We start from the raw sequence: 19,217 nt of genomic DNA on the forward strand, positions 1-19,217 counted from the left end.
TGGGATTGAGCCCCACATCAGGCTCTCTGCTTGGCAGGGAGCCGGCTTCCCCCTCTCTCTGCCTGACTCTCTGCCTACTTGTGATCTCTCTTTCTCAAATAAATAAATAAAATCTTTAAAAAAAAATATTAGAAAACTTATACCTGCCACCATGAGCTTGACTGCTTCCTAATATTTAAAAACTTCTGATGAGATTGGTGATGATACTGATACTGGGCAATAGTGTCAAAATTAAAAGACCTGCAGACCTATAGTGAACCAGTATTTTCCAAATTACCAATGCATATATTTCAAAATCAAACATGGTAAATTAAAAGATTCATTCAAGTCAGACCAATGGATTTTAATGTAATACAGCTGGAATATTCACTGGAGTTTCTGGATTCCACATTGCAAGTAAGTTGAGTTTTTGGTACAGTAGCAAAGAAGACTATCTAGAAGTATTTCAACAGGCTGTTAAAATACTCCCTTTTCAAACTACGTGTGCATGTGAGCCTGAATACTCTACACATACGTCAAGTAAAAACAACATATATGGCAACAGACTGAACTCTGAGGCATATGAGAGAATTCAAGTCATCTTCTGTGCTAGACATTAAAAAAATTTTCTTAATGCCAATTTTAATAATGCCAATTTTCTTATGAAATTTTTTCATCTGAAACATTATGTATACACAAATGAGTTTATTGTTATTTAAAAGTAAATATTTTTAAAATTTCTTAGTTTTAGTTTCTACCATGGTAAATAACAATATAACTCCACAAATAATTTTCTTTGAGATCCTCAAAAGTTTTTAAGAATGTAATGAGCTCCTGAGATCAAACATTTGAGGACTTCTGTTGTATAAAACCTGTATGATTTAAATGTAGCACAATCTACCACCATAAAATGGTATTTGGCATTTATTTGATAATGCCATTTATTTGATAATGATACATTTATTTGATAATGTTAAATGTGCTATTTTAGCATATAAGTTGTTGCAACAGGCACTTTATAAAGGTTTTTTTTTTTTTAAATTTTATTTATTTATTTGACAGAGAAAGAGACAGCGAGAGAGGGAACACAAGCAGGGGAAGTGGGAGAGGGAGAAGCAAGCTTCCTACTGAGCAAGAAGCCAGATGTGGGGCTCAATCCCAGGACTCTGGGATTATGACGTGAGCCAAAGGCAGATGCTTAATAACTGAGCCACCCAGGCACCCCTAAAGGGTTCTTTCAATTATCTCTATTTCTTTAACAGATACTATACTATTCGGGTTACATATTTCTTGAGTTAGCTTGGTAGCTTATATCAAAGAATCATCCATTTTATCAAAGTCGTTACATTTATGGGCACAAAGTTGTTCATAACATTCTCCTTTATTCTTCTGTTATTAATAGCAGTGCTATCTTATAGAAATGAATTATATGCATAATTTTAAATTTTCTAGTAGCCATATTTTAAATAGTAAAAAAACCCCAGGTCTAACCGATTTTAATATTATTCTATATTAAAATATTATAATTTCAACACATACTCATGTAAAAAAGGACTAAAATATTTTACAATCTTCTCATACTCTCTTCAAAATCTGGTTGTGTTTCATACTTACAACACATTTCATTTTAAACTAGCCACATTTCAAATGCTCAATAGCCACAGGTAGTTAGTGGCTACCATACTGGATAGTATACGTCTATAGGATCTATGGTGATGAGTCCCCTTTCATCACTTATATTAGTCATTTGGGTCAGTCAGGATAGAGATTCAACAACTTTACTGATCTTTTTAAAGAACTAGCTTTTGGTTTCACTGACTTTCTTTATAGTTTTTTGGTTGTCAGTATCATTGAATTGTTTATTTCCTTCTTTCTGCTAGTATGGAGTTTAATTTCCTCTTAATTTTCTAATTTGCCAAAGCAGAAGCTTAGATCATTGATTTGAAACCTTTCTAACAAGTATTTAATATGATACATTTCCCTCTGTATACTGCATTAGCTACATTCTGTAAATTTAATAATGACTTCAAATAAAAAAATCTTTTCAATAAAAAATTGAAAAGATCAGTCAATGGGATGCACAATCATATCCACAAAATCAACACATACCAACTGAATTATCATCATCTTCTAGGATGTGACTTCTTTGTCTAGGACGACCTGAGGCCAGCATGAGGTTGTCATCCTCTTCCTCATCATTTATAATCCTCTTTGAAAAAGAGGGGGTCTCAACTGCATTGTCATTTAGAAAATCACCAGCATTATTCGCATCATCTCCATCAAAAAGATCACTGTAATCCTTTTCCACTTTGCTAGATACCTTGAACAAATTAACACAAATTACAAAGTATCAGTGAACTATTTAGATAGACTCCTTTACTCAAAAGGCAATTCTGTAATACATACCTATACATTCTACCATGTAAGCAAATGTACCTGACAAGAATAATAAATGTACTTACGAGGGCTGTATTTATATTTATGTGAGAACTAGTCGTTACTTTAAGTGCCTTACAGACTAAGGATGGGACAGGAGTGCAGGACAGATATGTAAAGAACTACTGTATATACCCAAATACAAGGCAAGATTTTACTCCTCAAAGGTCATTCTCCAGAGAAGTCACCTAAAGTCCCTATAAAATCTCTTTTATTATAAGATTCTCTCATTTACTTTTATTAAATTGATTTTTTACTGCTTAGGTAGGATATGTTTGCTTTCAATGATCTCAGTTAAAGCTAGTTTTTTTGTGGGCTTTTTTTTTTTTTTGATGCTTATAAAAGTAAATGGATAGAACCAACAGACAAAGGAAGCAAGGAAATTCAACACTAATCCCTGATTCCTAGGAATATGAACATTGTAGATGTAGAATCTACCTTTGTAGATCCCAGATGACTGTAAACAGTTTTTTAGATCACATTACTATATTTGTTGGGTAATCTCCATGCCCAACGAGGGGCTTGAACTCACAACCCTGAGATCAAGAGATGCATGCCCTACTGACTCAGAAAGCCGATGAGATCACTTTAAAAAGTGAATAGTGGGCGCCTGGGTGGCTCAGTCGGTTGAGTGTCTGTCTTCAGCTCAGGTCATGAACCCAGGGTCCTGGGATCAAGCCCTATGTCTGGCTCCTTACTCAGCAGGGAGTCTGCTTTTTCCTCTGTCCTTCCCTCTGCTCATGCTCTCACACTCAAATAAATAAAATCTTAAAAAAAAAAAAAAAAGAATACTAAGCAGATACACTGTAGAACTCACAGGTGACTCCCATAGTATAAATGAATGTACAAATGTTCAATACATTTGTTATTGTATAACAATTTTTTTTACAACTGTATAACTGTACAAATGTTAAGCCAATGGAAACTTATAGTTTGGTAAAAATTCTTTTTTTTATTTTATTTTATTTATTTATTTGACAGAGTAAGAGAGGGAATACAAGCAGAGGAAGCCAGAGAGGGAGAAGCAGGCTTCCCGCTGAGCAGGGAGCCCAAAGTGGGGCTCGATCCCAGGATGCTGGGTTCATGACCTGAGCCGAAGGCAGACATTTAATGACTGAGCCACCCAGGCGCCCCTGGTATAAAATTCTAATGAGAGCACAATCAACAGATTCAAAAAGACTTTATCACAAATCTTTTAGATGGAAATACATAAAATTGTGTTCTAGAAAACTAATGTTTAATGAAATGAGAGAACAGAAATAAAAAATGCTTCTAAACTCCTGTATTTAAATATATGATCTGAAAGTAATAATTAAGAACTAAATGCTCTAGGAAGGTTTTTTTTAAATATTTAACTATTTTATCTTTAGTCCTAGAAGTTTACATACTCACTTGGGTTAAAAACTTTTTTTGGATTTTCTTTTTAAAAAATGAGGAATTTTATTAGAGAAATTAAAATCAAAACCTCATTGAAATACCACCTTATACCATTTAGAATGGCCAAAATTATCAGGACAGGAAACAAGTGTTGGAGAGGATGTGGGGAAAGGGGAACCCTCTTACACTGTTGGTGGGAATGCAAGTTGGGGCAGCCACTTTGGAAAGCAGTGTGGAGATTCCTCAAAAAATTAAAAATAGAGCTACCCTATGACCCTGCAATTGCACTACTGGGTATTTATCCCAAAGATACAGATGTAGTGAAAAGAAGGGCTATATGTACCCCAATGTTCATAGCAGCAATAGCCACAGTCGCCAAACTGTGGAAAGAGCCAAGACGCCCTTCAACAGATGAATGGATAAAGAAGATATGGTCCATACATACAATGGAGTATTATGCCTCCATCAGAAAGGATGAATACCCAACTTTTGTATCAACATGGACGGGACTGGAGGAGATTATGCGGAGGGAAATAAGTCAAGCAGAGAAAGCCAATTATCATATGGTTTCACTTACTTGTGGAGCATAAGGAATAACATGGAGGACATTAGGAGAAGGAAAGGAAAAGTGAACTGGAGTAAATCGGAGGGGGAGATGAAGCATGAAAGACAATGGACTCTGAGAAACAAACTGAGGGTTTTGGAAGGGAGTGGTGGGAAGGATGGGTTAGCCTGGTGGTAGTTATTAAGGAGGGCAGGTATTGTGTGGAGCACTGGGTACAGTGCATAAACAATGAATCTTGGAACACTGAAGAAAAAAAAAAAAGGACTTTTGCCTTATACTTACGATGAGGACCATAAAGTATTAGAGGTATTATGATAGGAATATGTACTCTGAAGAATAAAAGCAAAAAAGAAAAGAGTGAGCGGTTCTGGATATAAGGCTTAAGGTTTTATAAGAGGTGACCTTTGAACTAAAAACTGTTTTACAATTTACTTCATTTTTATCAATGTTACACATGCATATAAATTAGTCAGTTACAAGGTTTATTATAAAAATGAAAATAGTCCTCCTGTACAGCCTCCAACTTACCTTTCTATTCTTTTAGACAATTCTTTTGATAACTTCCTCCATAGTTTTAAATAATATTCTAGTGCTATTTTTTTGGCTTTTCAGTTTTAACCATTATCTATTAAATAGATTCTATTAGCTTCTGTATATTAGGAAATATGAGGATTTGGTGTAATTTTCAACCACCCCTATTCTCTTGTACGTATGTACATTATTCTCCTACTCCAATCCTCCCAATATAGAGATTATTATGACCATATAGATGATATTCATGGTTGAATAAAAATACTAACAGCTATTCATGGTTGACTATAACTTATAAAGTGTTGTGTTAGAAACCTTCTAATTCTATACATAATTCATATAATCCTCACAATAAAACTCTACATGGTAGACATTATTCCCATCCTCATTTTATAAATGTGGCATATTATGATCACTTTTCCTTCCTTTTGTAATTTTTTTTCCTGGAGTTAAGAATCCTCTCTCTTTAAGCCTTTTTTCTTGGACAGATTCCCCAAAGACAATTCTTCCAATCTCTTGCCTGAAAAGCCTAAGTAAGACCAGCTGACAATGGTCTTAGGAGCCAACTATGAAAAATAGGCTGGGAATTTTAACACCCAAGTATATACACTTTCATTTAATCCTTTTCAGTACAGTATTCCTCCTCCACCCAATGCTGCTCAACTGTACCCAGTGCACCAACTAAAGACCTCTGTTTTACCTTTTCTAGAGAACAAATTTCCAGCATTCTGCCAGAATATACATGGCAGTGAGGGAAGGCAGTTACCTAGGTGTGCACACTAATGTTGAGATTGGAGATATCTACTTGTTTATTAAACCAACCTTCTGTTTTTAGCAGAAGTGGGGTTTTTAGCCCCACTTTTAGATGTGTCTAGTGCTACCAAATTCTGAATCACTGAGAGAGTCAGGCAGTGAAATACTATTTCAGGCAGGCAGTCTGAATTGCATCTCTGCTTTCCCCCAACTATGGTCTTAGGAGTCAATTTTTTGACCTTTTGAGAAACTAAACTTAAGTTTCCCATCACACTTCTATTTTCCAGGGGTTCCAGTATCAGTATCCGAGTAGACATAAATGGGGGGGGTGGGTTAAGTAAATGATCTTTAACTGGAACCCTAAACCAAGACTTAAAATAAGACTGGGTATATTTGCCATGTAGGAGGAGTAACAAACAAAAATAAGGAGTTGTATAAAACAAGGTGGCCTGTTTAAAGCAGTTCAGTAAGGCCAGATGGCTAAGCATTAAGAGATCTAAGGGTAGCTCTAAGAGTTAAAGCTAATTCAGAGCGGAAAAGGTTTAGAGGCTAACCTAAGTTATACTTATTAACCCTAATTTTTATCTATATTTATTTAAATAACAATCTCCAGAAACCCAGGATACTAAAACAGTATTTCACAGTGGTATTCTTTATAAAGCCAAGAAATATTAATAGGCATTCTATGGAGGGGAAAAGTTTCTCAGTAAAATATATTTAGGAAGCATTAGGTCAAACAAGTTTAAACAGTTTTCTTTATGACAGGTAATTACTGAATATCTAATATAACATGAATTGTGATTTTCCAAGAAAGTACTGTATTTTGTGGTGTTTTCCAAATCCATATGACAACAAAAGAGTTTGAAGAAACTGTTCCACCATCTATTACTTGTTACCTTACTGCTTGAAGTCTTTCCACTGGGTTCACAAACATTCTCCAGAAGCCCTAGATTTCCTTCTGCATCAGTATAAGCTATTCGACCACAAGTAGGATGCCATGCCAGGCCACAAATTGCATAACCCTTCTCATGTTTCACCCTAAAAATTAAAAAGTGAGTTCTTAAAACAGTACCAAAGTATATAAACTATACATTGCTTTAGGTTAATTTTAATTAGAAAGGTTAAATGACTTCTGACAAACTAATAACCATATACTATATGTTTGTATTCTGACAGTCTAATAATTGCAAAAATTTGAAATGCTTCATAATAAAACAAGAAATCTAATAGAAATGAGCAAAAAAACCAAAAATAAAACAAAAAAAAACCCAAAAAAGGGGGGGGAGGGCCTGGTTGGCTCAGTCAGTAGAGCATCCAACTCTTGATCTCAGGGTCGTGAGTTTGAGCCCCACACTGGGTATAGAGATTAGTTGGAAAAAAAAAAAAAAAGGACAAAAGATATGTTGAATCATACCTTTCCATGCAATCTTTGGTTTCCACATTCCAAACTATAATTAAACCATTAATACTCCCTGCAGCTAAATATTGCCCACAGGGAGACCAGGTTACTATATTTAGGGCCTATGAGGAAAAACAATGAATAAATAACAATCTGCACAATTCGAAACTAAACACTTATTTTTATTACCAAATTCAAATTTTTACAATCCATACTCTGTGTAACTTCTAATTAAACTGATTCATAAAGGCAGGACAGTTTGGCAAGACTTTCTAAATTTCTTTTTCAGTAATATTTAACTATCACTAGCAGCTATTACTTTGTTTACCATGAGAAAATTATATTGACACAATTTTAAAAGCAAAATCTAAAAACTGTTATTATCCTAGAATACAGATCATAAAAAGTACCCTCGCAACCATCCCTATCAAGATGAAGAGAACCACAGTAAGTGAAGTGAACCATATTAAGCCATTGCTGACTTACTGGGCCTCTTGTTTCCTTGAGAGCCAAATGGGAATGTATAACAGAAAAAGAGAGAGAGAATATAGAACAACAAACTTTCCTGCCCTAACATTTCAGAGTCTATGATCACAAGTCTCAATGAAACTCACTAAAAATAAAGGTGAATTAATTACTGATAATGTGAAAATAACATGTTCTAATATTATGTTAGGGTTAAATATGACTTCTTATAAATTAAGAGATTTTCTTATCAAATACCACAAGGAGGGACGCCTGGGTGGCTCAGTCGGTTAAGCGGCTGCCTTTGGTTCAGGTAATGTTCCCAGGGTCCTGGGATTGAGTCCTGCATAGGACTCCTTGCTCAACGGGGAGCCTGCTTCTCCCTCTGCCTCTGCCTGCCACTCTGCCTGGTTGTGCTCTCTCTCTCTGACAAATAAATAAAAATGAAATCTTAATTTTTTTTTCCACAACGAAAGAGTTCACACAGGACCTAACAAAGACCTATTTACTGTCCAGTTACCGGCTAAATGAAGAGAGGCTGAGGGGGCAAAAGGTGGACACATGCACAACAATCTGGAGTTGTTCTCCACGTCCAACAGTACTTCACTACAACTATATTTAGGCAAAGTGTGCATGAAATACTCCTGCTAGCCTAATGAAAATTTCACTTATAAAATCTACCTGGGGGGGGGGGGGGAACCTACCTGAGAGATGAAATTGTCTGAAAGATCATATTGATTATTCCACGTTTCTCTTCTATATAGCTTAACAGACTTTTCCACAGGAACTGCCAGCAACTATTAGGAAAGATAAATGATTTAAACAAAAGTTTACATTAAATTAGTGAGAAAAAAAGCAAAAAAAAAATCATCCAAATAAGACTACAAAACATAAAAACAAAATTGTACTTCATTTGGCAGCTAACAAAATTCTGAAAATTACTTAAAATTTTGATAAGCAAAGAATGAGTGATCACTCTATTGCTTGCACTGACAACCAGAGCACTTATAGTTACATATTTTTGATACTACTTCTCAGGAATCCAAGCCCTTTGGATCTAAACATCCACCTCATTTGCCAAAAGGAAAGAAACAGATCCAGAATGCTTTAAATATATTGAGAAAAGGAAGCTGATCTTCTTACACATTCTTCCAAAGAACAGACTAACAGAATAAAAACCATATATTCTTTCCATGTTTATACAAAAAAGAGAAAACTATATATTATTTATGAACAGAAAAACTATGTTAATTGTATTGATTTTTAATTAGATTAATGTTTCATGAGCAAAAAAAAAAAAAAATACAAAGTCCCTCAACTATCACTTTAATGCAGAATGTAGTAGTCTTAAGAGTTCACATGCTACAAAGGGCATACATTAAAAGAAAGTCTCTCCCTCCCATCCCTAAATCCTATTTCTACTTCCCAAAGGTGCACATAAGCATAGACTGCACCAGAGTGCATAAGAACAGGGGTGGTTGGGTGGCTCAGTCAGTTATGCGTCTGCCTTTGGCTGAGGTCATGATCCCAGAATTCTGGGATTGAGCCCCATATCAGGTTCCCTGCTCAGCCAGGAGTCTGCTTCTCCCTCTCTCCCTCCCCCTTACTTGTGCTTGCTCTCTCTTCTCTGTGTCAAATAAATAGAATCCTAAAAAAAAAAAAGGCATACACACACACACACACACACAACAAATAGTAGCATTCTATTTATACACCTACTGCTCTACAGCTTAATGTTTTTTATTTCACAATGTATCAGAAGACTATTCCCAGTAAGCACATACAGATCTACCTAACTTTAACAATTGCAGAATACCCTACTTTCAGGAATACCAGGCTTAAAGATACAAATGTAGTGATCCAAAGGGGCACATGCACCCCAATGTTCACAGCAGCAATGTCCACAATAGCCAAACTATGGAAAGAGTCTAGATGTCCATCAACAGACGAATGGATAAAGAAGATGTGGGGTGTGTGTGTGTGTGTGTGTACACACACACACACACACCCCACATCTTCTTTATCCATATCCATATTCCTGTGTGTGTGTGTGTGTACACACACACACACACACACACACACAAAATAAAATCTTGCCATTTGCAATGACATGGATGGAACTAGAGGATATTATGCTAAGTGAAATAAGTCAATCAGAGAAAGCCAATTTTCGTATGATCTCACTGATACAAGGAATTCGAGAAATAAGACAGAGGATCATAGGGGAAAGGAGGGAAAAATGAAACAAGACAACCAGAGAGGGAGATAAACCATAAGAGACTCTTAGTTTCAGGAAACAAACAGAGGGTTACTGGAGGGGAGAGGGTGGGAAGGATGGAGTGGCTAGATGATGGACATTGGGGAGGTTATGTGCTATGGTGAGTGCTGCGAGTTGTGTAAGACTGATGAATCACAGACCTATACCCCTGAAACAAATATACATTATATGTTAATTTTAAAAAGGGGAAAAAAAAGGAATACCGGGATTTATATAACCAATTCCTATTAATAAACATTTAGGATGTTCCTATTCTTTTGCTACTATAAACAGTGATGCAACATTTTCATTATATATATCCTGCAGTGCATGTATACAAATATGCTTACAGGATTTATGCCTAAAACTAGTACTGTTCATTCTGATAAAAACTGCCACACCTACTTTCACATAGTATATAATCAAACTTTTAATGTTTGGACATCTGATAAATGAAAAACAGGCTATCACAATAGTTTCAATTTGCATTTCTTTTGGTATGAAAGGTGGCATATACTTTCATATGTCAAAAGTCATCTGTATTATCTTTTTCTATACACTGCCTGTTCATGTCCTTGACCATCTTTCTATTAGGATCTTACGAACTGTTTTTTTTGTTTTTTGTTTTTTGAAAGGTTTTATTTTGGGGCGCCAGGGTGGCTCAGTCATTAAGCGTCTGCCTTCGGCTCAGGTCATGATCCCAGGGTCCTGGGATCAAGCTCCACATCGGGTTACCTGCTCAGTGGGAAGCCTGCTTCTCCCTCTCCCACTCCCCCTGCTTGTGTTCCCTCTCTTGCTGTATCTCTGTCAAATAAAAGAATAAAATCTTAAAAAAAAATAAAAGGAGGAAAAATTTTATTTTTATTTATTTTTCAAAAATATTATTTACTTATTTCAGGGAAAGAGGGAGAACACAAGCAGGGGTAGACAGGCTGAGGGACAGACTCCCCACTGAGCAGAGAGCCCAATGTGAGCCTCAATCCCAGGACCCTGAGATCATGACCTGAGCAACACGATACTTAACCAACTGAGCCACCCAGGTGCCCCGAAGATTTTACTTTTAAGTAATCTCTACACCGAACGTAGGGCTCAAACTCACAACCTTGAGATCAAGAGTTACACACTCTTACAAACGAGCCAGCCAGACACCACAGATCTTACTGATTTTTAAGAACTTTTTTTTTAAAAAGACTATTTATTTATTTGAGAGACAGTGTGTCAGAGAGAACATTAGTGGGAGGAGAACAGAGGGACAAGCCAACTCCCCATTAAGTGTGGAGCCCAACGCAGGGCTTGATCCCAGGACCCTGAGATCATAACCTGAGCCAAAGTCAGACACTTAACCTACTGAGATACCCAGGTGCCCCGACTTATAAGAACTTTCTGAATTTTAAGAAAATTAACTCTTTGGGCGCCTGGGTGGCTCAGCTGGTTGAGCGTCTGCCTTTGGCTCAGGTCATGATCTCAGGGTCCTGGGATCAAGCTCCATGTCGGGCTCTCTGCTCAGCTGGGGGGTCTGCTGCTCCTTCTCCCTCTGTAGCTCCCCAATTGTGTATGCATTGTCAAATGAATAAATGATAAATAAATAGAAAATTAGCTCTTTGTCATACTGTTTCAAACATTTTTCCAGTTTGTCATTCGTTCTTTGAAATGTTTCATACAAAAATGTGTGCTTTTTATACTGTCAAGTTTATTAATCTTCTCTGAAAAATTTCACATACACAGAAAAATTGAAAGAATTATATAGCAAACACGATTCATCATGTAGTAGGAAGCCTTTAAGATCGTTCTCAAAGATTCTCAGCTCCTGGTATTCATACTCTCTGCCAATACATTTACTCAATCTTCTTTTCTCCACCTTTCAATAAACTAACTCTTTACATACTGGATCTATTTCTCTGTTTAACAGATATCTATCCATGACTCAGTGGCACCCTTTAATTCTCATAGCATCACAATATGTGTATCTGACTAGATTAGATTCCAACACTTTTATTTTCTAAGACTTTGTTTTCCACATGGATTTTACAACAGCTCTACGGTCCCCTTAAAACATCTTACTGATATTTCACATTTGAACGTTTTCTAAACTATAGGTTAATTTAGGAAAGAACTGACATCTTTATATCAAAAATTCCCTTCTAAAAATGGAATATATTTTTCTATTTAAGTCTTCTTTTACTCCTCTTGATAGCATGCTAAAGTTTTCATTATACAGTCCTTTCACATTTTGGTAAGTTTATCCTTGTTATTTCATCTTTTTTGATTTCAAAGTAAATGCATCATTTTTCCCCACTATCTTTTCTAATAATTATTTTTTTAAGATTTTATTTATTTATTTGTCAGAGAGAGCGAGCGAGCGAGCAAGCACAGGCAGACAGAGTGGCAGGCAGAGACAGAGAGAGAAGCAGACTCCCCGCTGAGCAAGGAGCCCGATGTGGGACTCAATCCCAGGACGCTGGGATCATGACCTGAGCCGAAGGCAGCCATTTAACCAACTAAGCCACCCAGGCGTCCCTCCCCACCATATTTTCTAAATGGCTATTTTTTATATATAGGATTGTTACTGGTTTTGCATATTAGTTTGTTTCCAAACACCTTGCTGGATTTTCCTACTAATAATATTTTTCCCTCAGTTGATTTCTTAAGATCTTATATTCAACCATTTCATTTGTAAATAATGAGCATTCTCCATCCTCTTTTCAAACAATTCCTACCTTTCTATTGTCTATCAGCTGCTACTAAAACGTTAAATGCTACTAGTAAGAGGTAGACATAACAAGACTTTCCGGAGTTGTTCCATTATATACAAAATAAAGAATATAAAATTAACTCATACAAAATGTATGCTTCAGAAAGAACCTTTACAAAGTTAACATGTTTCCTTTTTTTTTTTTTTAAAGTAGGCTCCATGTCCAGTGTGAAGCCAACCCAGGGCCTGAACCCACAATCCTGAGAAATCAAGGCCCACACCATCAGTCACAAACTTTAACCAAATGAGCCACCCAGGCACCCCCAAAGTTAAAACGTTTCTTAAAGCATTTCAATACTTATTGGTTGGCTTGGGGCACTAAAACTTACAACTTAATGAAACAGTTACAATTTAAAAAACTAATTCTACTATTTTCACATTCAAAGTTGACAAGAACTATAAGTAACTAAAACAAAGGTTGAAAAGTAAGAATCACTTACCTTCCCACTTTTTGGCTGCCAAGCAAGTCTGCAGATTGATTTTGCATTTATCACATCATTGCATTTTTGTAGCAGTGGCCAACTAATAGTACAAGTCTGATATTTTAAAAAAGAAAATTTATTTCCCTTTATGAAACTTCTCCCAAAGAGATATGCAGAATGGAATATATTTCAGAGGTGCTTTCTTCAACTGACATATAGCTATGAAAAAAGCAACTTGACTCACTTTCATCTAACTATGATATATGATTGACCTAAATTACTTTAAATAATTCAGAGGTATAAAAAGCACAAATCTTAAATATTTAATTAAATAAGTGTTTTTCCTATGTAGAATAAGCAAACAATATACTCACTGAATACACGTATATACACACATGAAAAAAAACCTCAATACATTAAATTCTTAAAACATTTAAAAAAATAAAGGTAAGAAATCTATAAAATGCTAAGGTATCAAAGTCAACCCTTTAAAACAGTTCAAACATGAGCGGAAAAAACTGTGGCTATTGAGGCATACCCTGTGGGGGATGCTTTTCTCATCAGCCACATTATCTCTAGAATGCCTCAGGAAGAATTAATTATTCCCTTTGCCAATCCAGAGACCACTTCCCAACACATGGTAGTTCATAGGAGAGTAAATCTATACTGACAGATTTTTTCCTCCACTGATTTATAAAACCTAAAACTGAAATATAAATCTACTATTTCCCATGTGATTGGGTATAAACACAATTACCCTTCAACACATTTCCACATTAGGTTATTACAGGAGTTGATCACAAAAACAGTACTCAATGCTTCTCAAAAAAAAAAAAAAAAAGAACTATAAAGAAAAAGAATTATTAATTTGACCCCATGCTATGTAATACCACATTTATGGCAGAAATGAGCACAAAGTTTTAAATTCAAATTGATAAGTTTACCTGATCTGAAATTTGCCACACTTTGACAGATCCATCACAACTAGCTGATGCCTGTAAGAATAAAATAAATTTCTCTATGGTTACAGCCATAATACCATAAAGTAATTGGTGCAACTGATAAACCAAATAGCCTTTTTATCAACTGTGTGAAATTTTCTGCTAATTTCCTTATAATTTTAAAAATACTGAAAAAAAAAGAAGAAATGGAAAAAATGATTACCAGAAAGATGTCCTTAGGATCAAAGGAAAGACTTAAAACAGGAGCATCATGTCCTCGAAATGTTTTCTGTTGGCTGCAATCCATCACATCCACAACTTTGAGTAGAAAATCACTATGAACAGTAAGAGTAATGTATAACAGAGTATTAATAAATACCCATGCAAAAGCCTCTCCTATATCTATGACCCAAATATTTCAAAACCACAAGAGTAAATGTCATAATTTCTTTACAGCAACATGTAAAATTTGGCATCCAAATTTAAGGATCTACTTTTTAATCTTGGCTCTGTAAAGACACTAAAAACACAACTCAGGATTTCCCTTTAAAATACAAATACTTCCTAAGTGGCTTCCTTCGTTACATCTTAAGCTTCTATTATTAATTAATTAATTAAAGTCCCAACCATTTTTATTTTTAAGTTACAACCACTTTTAAAAGCACTATGTCAGGGGCATCTGGGTGGCTCAGCTGGTTAAGCAGCCAGCTCTTGATATTAGCATAGGTCATGATCTCAGAGTCCTGGGATCCAGCCCTGCGTTGGGCTCCATGCTCAGCAGGGAGTCTGCTTGAGATTTTTCACTGTCCCTCTCTACCCCTCCCCCTCCTCATGCACACTCTCTCTAAAATAAATAAATAAATTCTAAAAAAAAAAAAGTACTATGCCTTTTTTTCCCCTCAGCAATTCATTAGTTCCTTTCTTTTTTTCATATGACAAATAAGCATAAAGAGAAACAACAAAAATTCTGACAATTGAAGTTCTTCCCAAAATGATTTTTAAAATTTCCTATCAAACTATCATGTTTCCCCAATCTTTTTCAGCATTTATTGAATAGGCTGTCTGCAAAGCAGTCTATCTCAATTAATAAAGCAGCACAAGGTTGCCCTCAAAAACCTTTACTAAAGACTTGAATAGGGGCACCTGGGTGGCTCAGTGGGTTAGACCTCTGCCTTCAGCTCAGGTCATGATCCCAAGGTCTTGGGATCCAGCCCTGCATCGGGCTCTCTGCTCAGCAGGGAGCCTGCTTCCCCCACCTCTCTCTCTTTCTGCCTGCCTCTCTGCCTACTTGCAATCTCTGTCTGTCAAATAAATAAATTAAATCTTAAAAAAAAAAAAAAAGATAGTTAAAAAAAAAAAGACTTGAATATAAAAATTAAGTGGGGCACCTGGTTGACTCAGTCAGTTAAACATCTGACTCTTGATTTCAGCTTAGGTCACGATCTCGAGGTTGTGAGACAGAGCCCCACATCCGGCTCTGAGCTGGGCATGGAGCCCACCTAAGATTCTCTGTCTCCCTCTCCCTCTGCCTCTCCCCACCCCACAAAAAATTAAGCCCCCCACCTTTCCCCCTACACACACACACACACACACACACACACACACACACGGGACAGAGTCCTGAAAATGTTACACTGAAGCCAATGAATGAGGCCATTCTGTTCTAATATTACTTTTTGGGTATCAGAGGGCCTTACCTAGATCCAGCAGCAACTTTTCCACCATCCCCATTAAAGACCACATGGTTTGCATTTGTGGTGAAGCGAGTCAATATACCATCTGGAACTCCTTCAGGAAATGTGTGGACTTGAATAGTATTATTAGATACTGCAGTGACCAATTTCCCATTCTAAAAGAAACATTGGCAAAAAAAATCCTAATCAATTGAGTCTCTCCATACTTAACAGTCCTATAAAAAACATAAAAGCTTATAATTGTAGTTAATGTCAAGAGAAAAATCATCATTCAATGTACAAGTTTCCTGAAGTACCTATTAGCAAAAAAAATTTACTTACTACCTTTACGGAATTTAATTCTCACTTCATCAGCCAAATTTTTAGCCTCTGAATTTTCATTTACTTCTGACAAGAAAATTATTTAAATAGTATTTTTATGCATCCCCAAGTGTCATGAAAGAGACTCAAGGGAGTTTTTCAGAAAAAAAAAAAAAAAAAAACATAGCTAGTCTCAGTGAGGGAACAGCACATCAGAAGGTATGGCTGGACTACAGCGTTGCCACTGTGTTTCCACAATAAAATCATCAGATATCTTTGGAGTAAGTAAAATCTAAATGCAGAATCCATGGCTTCTCTTTAAAAACACTAAGTAAGAAGACAGCAGAATCAGAGAATCCTAAAAAGAATACACTTATAATGATGAACAATGTAAAATGGTTGAGAATTACTATATTGTACAACTGGAACTAATATAACACTGTAGGTTAATTATACTGGAAGTAAAAATATAAACAACCTTTTTAAAAAATAATAAAAACACTAAATGAACAGAAACTTTCAGGATCTGAAAATGATCAGCAGATACCATTGCTCTGAATAGATTTTGGCTAAGAATCATAAAAGGTCAAGTATCTGCCCCAGAACCTTAATTTTATTACTTACTTCTCTAGGAGGAACTAAATCCTGACAGACTAAATCATAGTCTACCAATGCCTTACATGCTATAATAAATCATAATCAATTATTTAGGTTAAATGGTAACTGCCGACGAAACAAATTACTCAAGTTTGTTAATAAATATCATACAGCAATAGGTCTCAGTCATATTTGCACATGTAAGACCCTCCGCTTGTCTACAACACCTGCTCTCACTCCAATGGAAAAGGAACTTGGTAATACAGTGACATTTTACTATATAGAAAAATTGGGGAAGATGTATACATCTGTTCAACGAACAGTACAGATGACTCAGATTTGAACTATAATATATACTTATCTTCAATTACCGGAAAATTGGTGAAAAAAACTGTTTATGCCTACATTGTAACTACTGTTTAAGTAATTAAACAATCCACAATACACTAAATCTAACAGAAGCTAATCTAACAATAACTTAAATGTGAAAACAAGAAGAGAATTCAGGAAAAACTAACCAACTCAAGACAACACATGATGCTACATGTTCTTTGGCAAAACTGCAGAAACACTAACTATATGTATGCATGTACAGGAATTTTGCAACCTGGCTGTGCTTTACTTGGCAGACAGATCTCTCAGTGGAATCCAACTAAGCATCCTCAGTTAGATCTAGTAAAGAATTCTGGTAACCATTAACTGGTCCTCTATTCATGCAAAAATATTAAAGTATATATCTATACTTACTCACCCAAGAGACCTGAATAAAGGACGTGCTTTGAAGTCAATTTCCAACAAATCTACTGGGAAACCAAATCATTATCAGTTCTTTATCAACCAGTAAAGTTAAAAAAAAGAAAACACTCAAAAAGAATCAGGGATCTGATCAGATGACTCTTCTCCCTAATAGACTGAGAAGAATGGATCCAAGCACAGGCTGACGTGAGCTCCAGCCCACTGTGTTCCTTTTTTTTAAGATTATTTATTTATTTATTTGACAGACAGAGATTACAAGTAGGCAGAGAGGCAGACAGAGAGAGGAAGAAGCAGGCTCCTCCCGATGCAGGGCTCAATCCCAGGACCCTGGGATCATGACCAGAGCCAAAGGCAGAGGCTTTAACCCACTGAGCCACCCAGGCGCCCCTGCCCACTGTGTTCCTTACCAACAGTGTCAATTGACCTTCTTCAGAGCTTTGACCTTTCCAAGAATAAAATGGAGGTAATTTCACAGACTTCCCCGTATCTTTGTTAAAAGGCCTTGACAATGTAAAATACTATGCAAGCTTTAACTATTACTACCAGATGATTCATCTCATTTTCACTGTTTTTGGAGAGTGATATTTTCTCCACTTTGTTCTCAAACAAAACATCTGACTGTACTTCCCTATACCAATGACTCCAAGAACAGAAAGTATATTTATAAGCAATTATATTTTATTTTTTTTAAAGATTTTATTTATTTATTTGACAGACAGAGATCACAAGCAGGCAGAGAGGCAGGCATAGAGAGAGGAGAAAGCAGGCTCTCCACGGAGCAGAGAGCCCGATGTGGGGCTCTATCCCAGGACCCTGAGATCATGGCCTGAGCCGAAGGCAGAGGCTTTAACCCACTGAGCCACCCAGGCACCCCAGCAATTATATTTTAAAAGGAAATCTGTTGTAAAATTTTCAGCTTCACATGGCTATGTGGTAATGTCATTTCAATGAAGTACCATAAACTCTATTCCTAAAGCCAAAGAAAACATTTAAGCAACAGACTACCAGACTTGTAATGGATTGAATAATGGCCCCCAAAAGACATGCCTAAGTCCTAAGTCCAGTTACCTGTGAATGTGGTCTTATTTAGAAATAGGGTCTTAGCACATGTAGTAAGTTAAGGATCTAAATCTAATGACTGGTATCCTTATAAGAAAATGGACAGGAGATTTGAGACACAGAGAAGAAGACAGAGGTAGAGATTGGAGTGATGTATCTTCCAACTAAGGAACACTGAGGATAGCTGGCAACCCAACAGAAGCTAGAAAAAAGGCATGGAACAGACTCTCTCTCACGGTCTTGGAGTTAACCCTGCCCACACCTTGATTTCAGGCATCTTGCCTTCTGAACTGTGAGACAATAATTTTCTGTTGTTTTAAGCCATTGAGTTTGTGAAAATTTGTTACAGCTGCCCTAGGAAACTACAAGACCACTTTTTTTTCCTTCTTTATAGTCTTTTCATACACAAATAATGCAGTGCATACATACTGTATAAGAAAATTAAAAACATGAAATTGTTCTGGCCAAAGCATGAGTTTCCCTACTCTAATGAAATAATCTCCACTAACATTTGGGGTTAAGTCTTTCTTATTTTCTTATATACATTTATGTATATATGTATCCTTTATCTTAAACATAAGACTACACAATACAGACTACTCTGCAACTCATTTCATTTTTCAACTCGTTGTAAATATCTTTGCAGATGAAGATATATAGCACTCACTCACTTTTTTTTTTGTGGCTACATAAAAATACATTTCATGGGTCTACCAAAATTTATGAAATAGGGGTGTCTGGGTGGTTCAGTTGGTTAAGCAATGGCCATCAGCTCCAGTGATGATCCCAAGGTCCTGGGATCCAGCCCCGGACCTGGTTGGACTTCCTGCTCAGTGGGGAGCCTGCTTCTCCCTCTTCTTGCCACCCGCCTTGTGCTTTCTCTTGCCATCTCTCAAATAAATAAATAAAAATCTTTAAAAAAAATTTTACAAAA

The 19,217-nt window shown here is 36.2% G+C and overlaps 1 protein-coding gene across 2 annotated transcripts in view; it reads right to left on the reverse strand.

Annotated features, from left to right (window-relative positions):
• The window catches only part of WDHD1 (WD repeat and HMG-box DNA binding protein 1), a 63,825-nt gene that overhangs the window by 30,537 nt on the left and 14,071 nt on the right, over window positions 1-19,217 (reverse strand). For both annotated transcript variants that reach the window (XR_013967197.1, XM_080809590.1), the window contains exons 4-11: window positions 15,575-15,726; window positions 14,101-14,212; window positions 13,881-13,931; window positions 12,955-13,050; window positions 8,210-8,302; window positions 7,056-7,162; window positions 6,538-6,679; window positions 2,089-2,299 (exon numbers count right to left, since the gene is read on the reverse strand). Coding sequence is in view for 1 of the 2 variants with exons in the window: in XM_080809590.1 (XP_080665716.1) it covers window positions 2,089-2,299; window positions 6,538-6,679; window positions 7,056-7,162; window positions 8,210-8,302; window positions 12,955-13,050; window positions 13,881-13,931; window positions 14,101-14,212; window positions 15,575-15,726 (964 nt within the window). In the remaining variant the exon portion in view is untranslated. The remainder of the gene's footprint in view (window positions 1-2,088; window positions 2,300-6,537; window positions 6,680-7,055; window positions 7,163-8,209; window positions 8,303-12,954; window positions 13,051-13,880; window positions 13,932-14,100; window positions 14,213-15,574; window positions 15,727-19,217) is intronic.

Source organism: Martes martes (assembly GCF_963455335.1).
Source record: "Martes martes genome assembly, chromosome: 7".
Lineage (NCBI taxonomy): Eukaryota > Metazoa > Chordata > Mammalia > Carnivora > Mustelidae > Martes > Martes martes.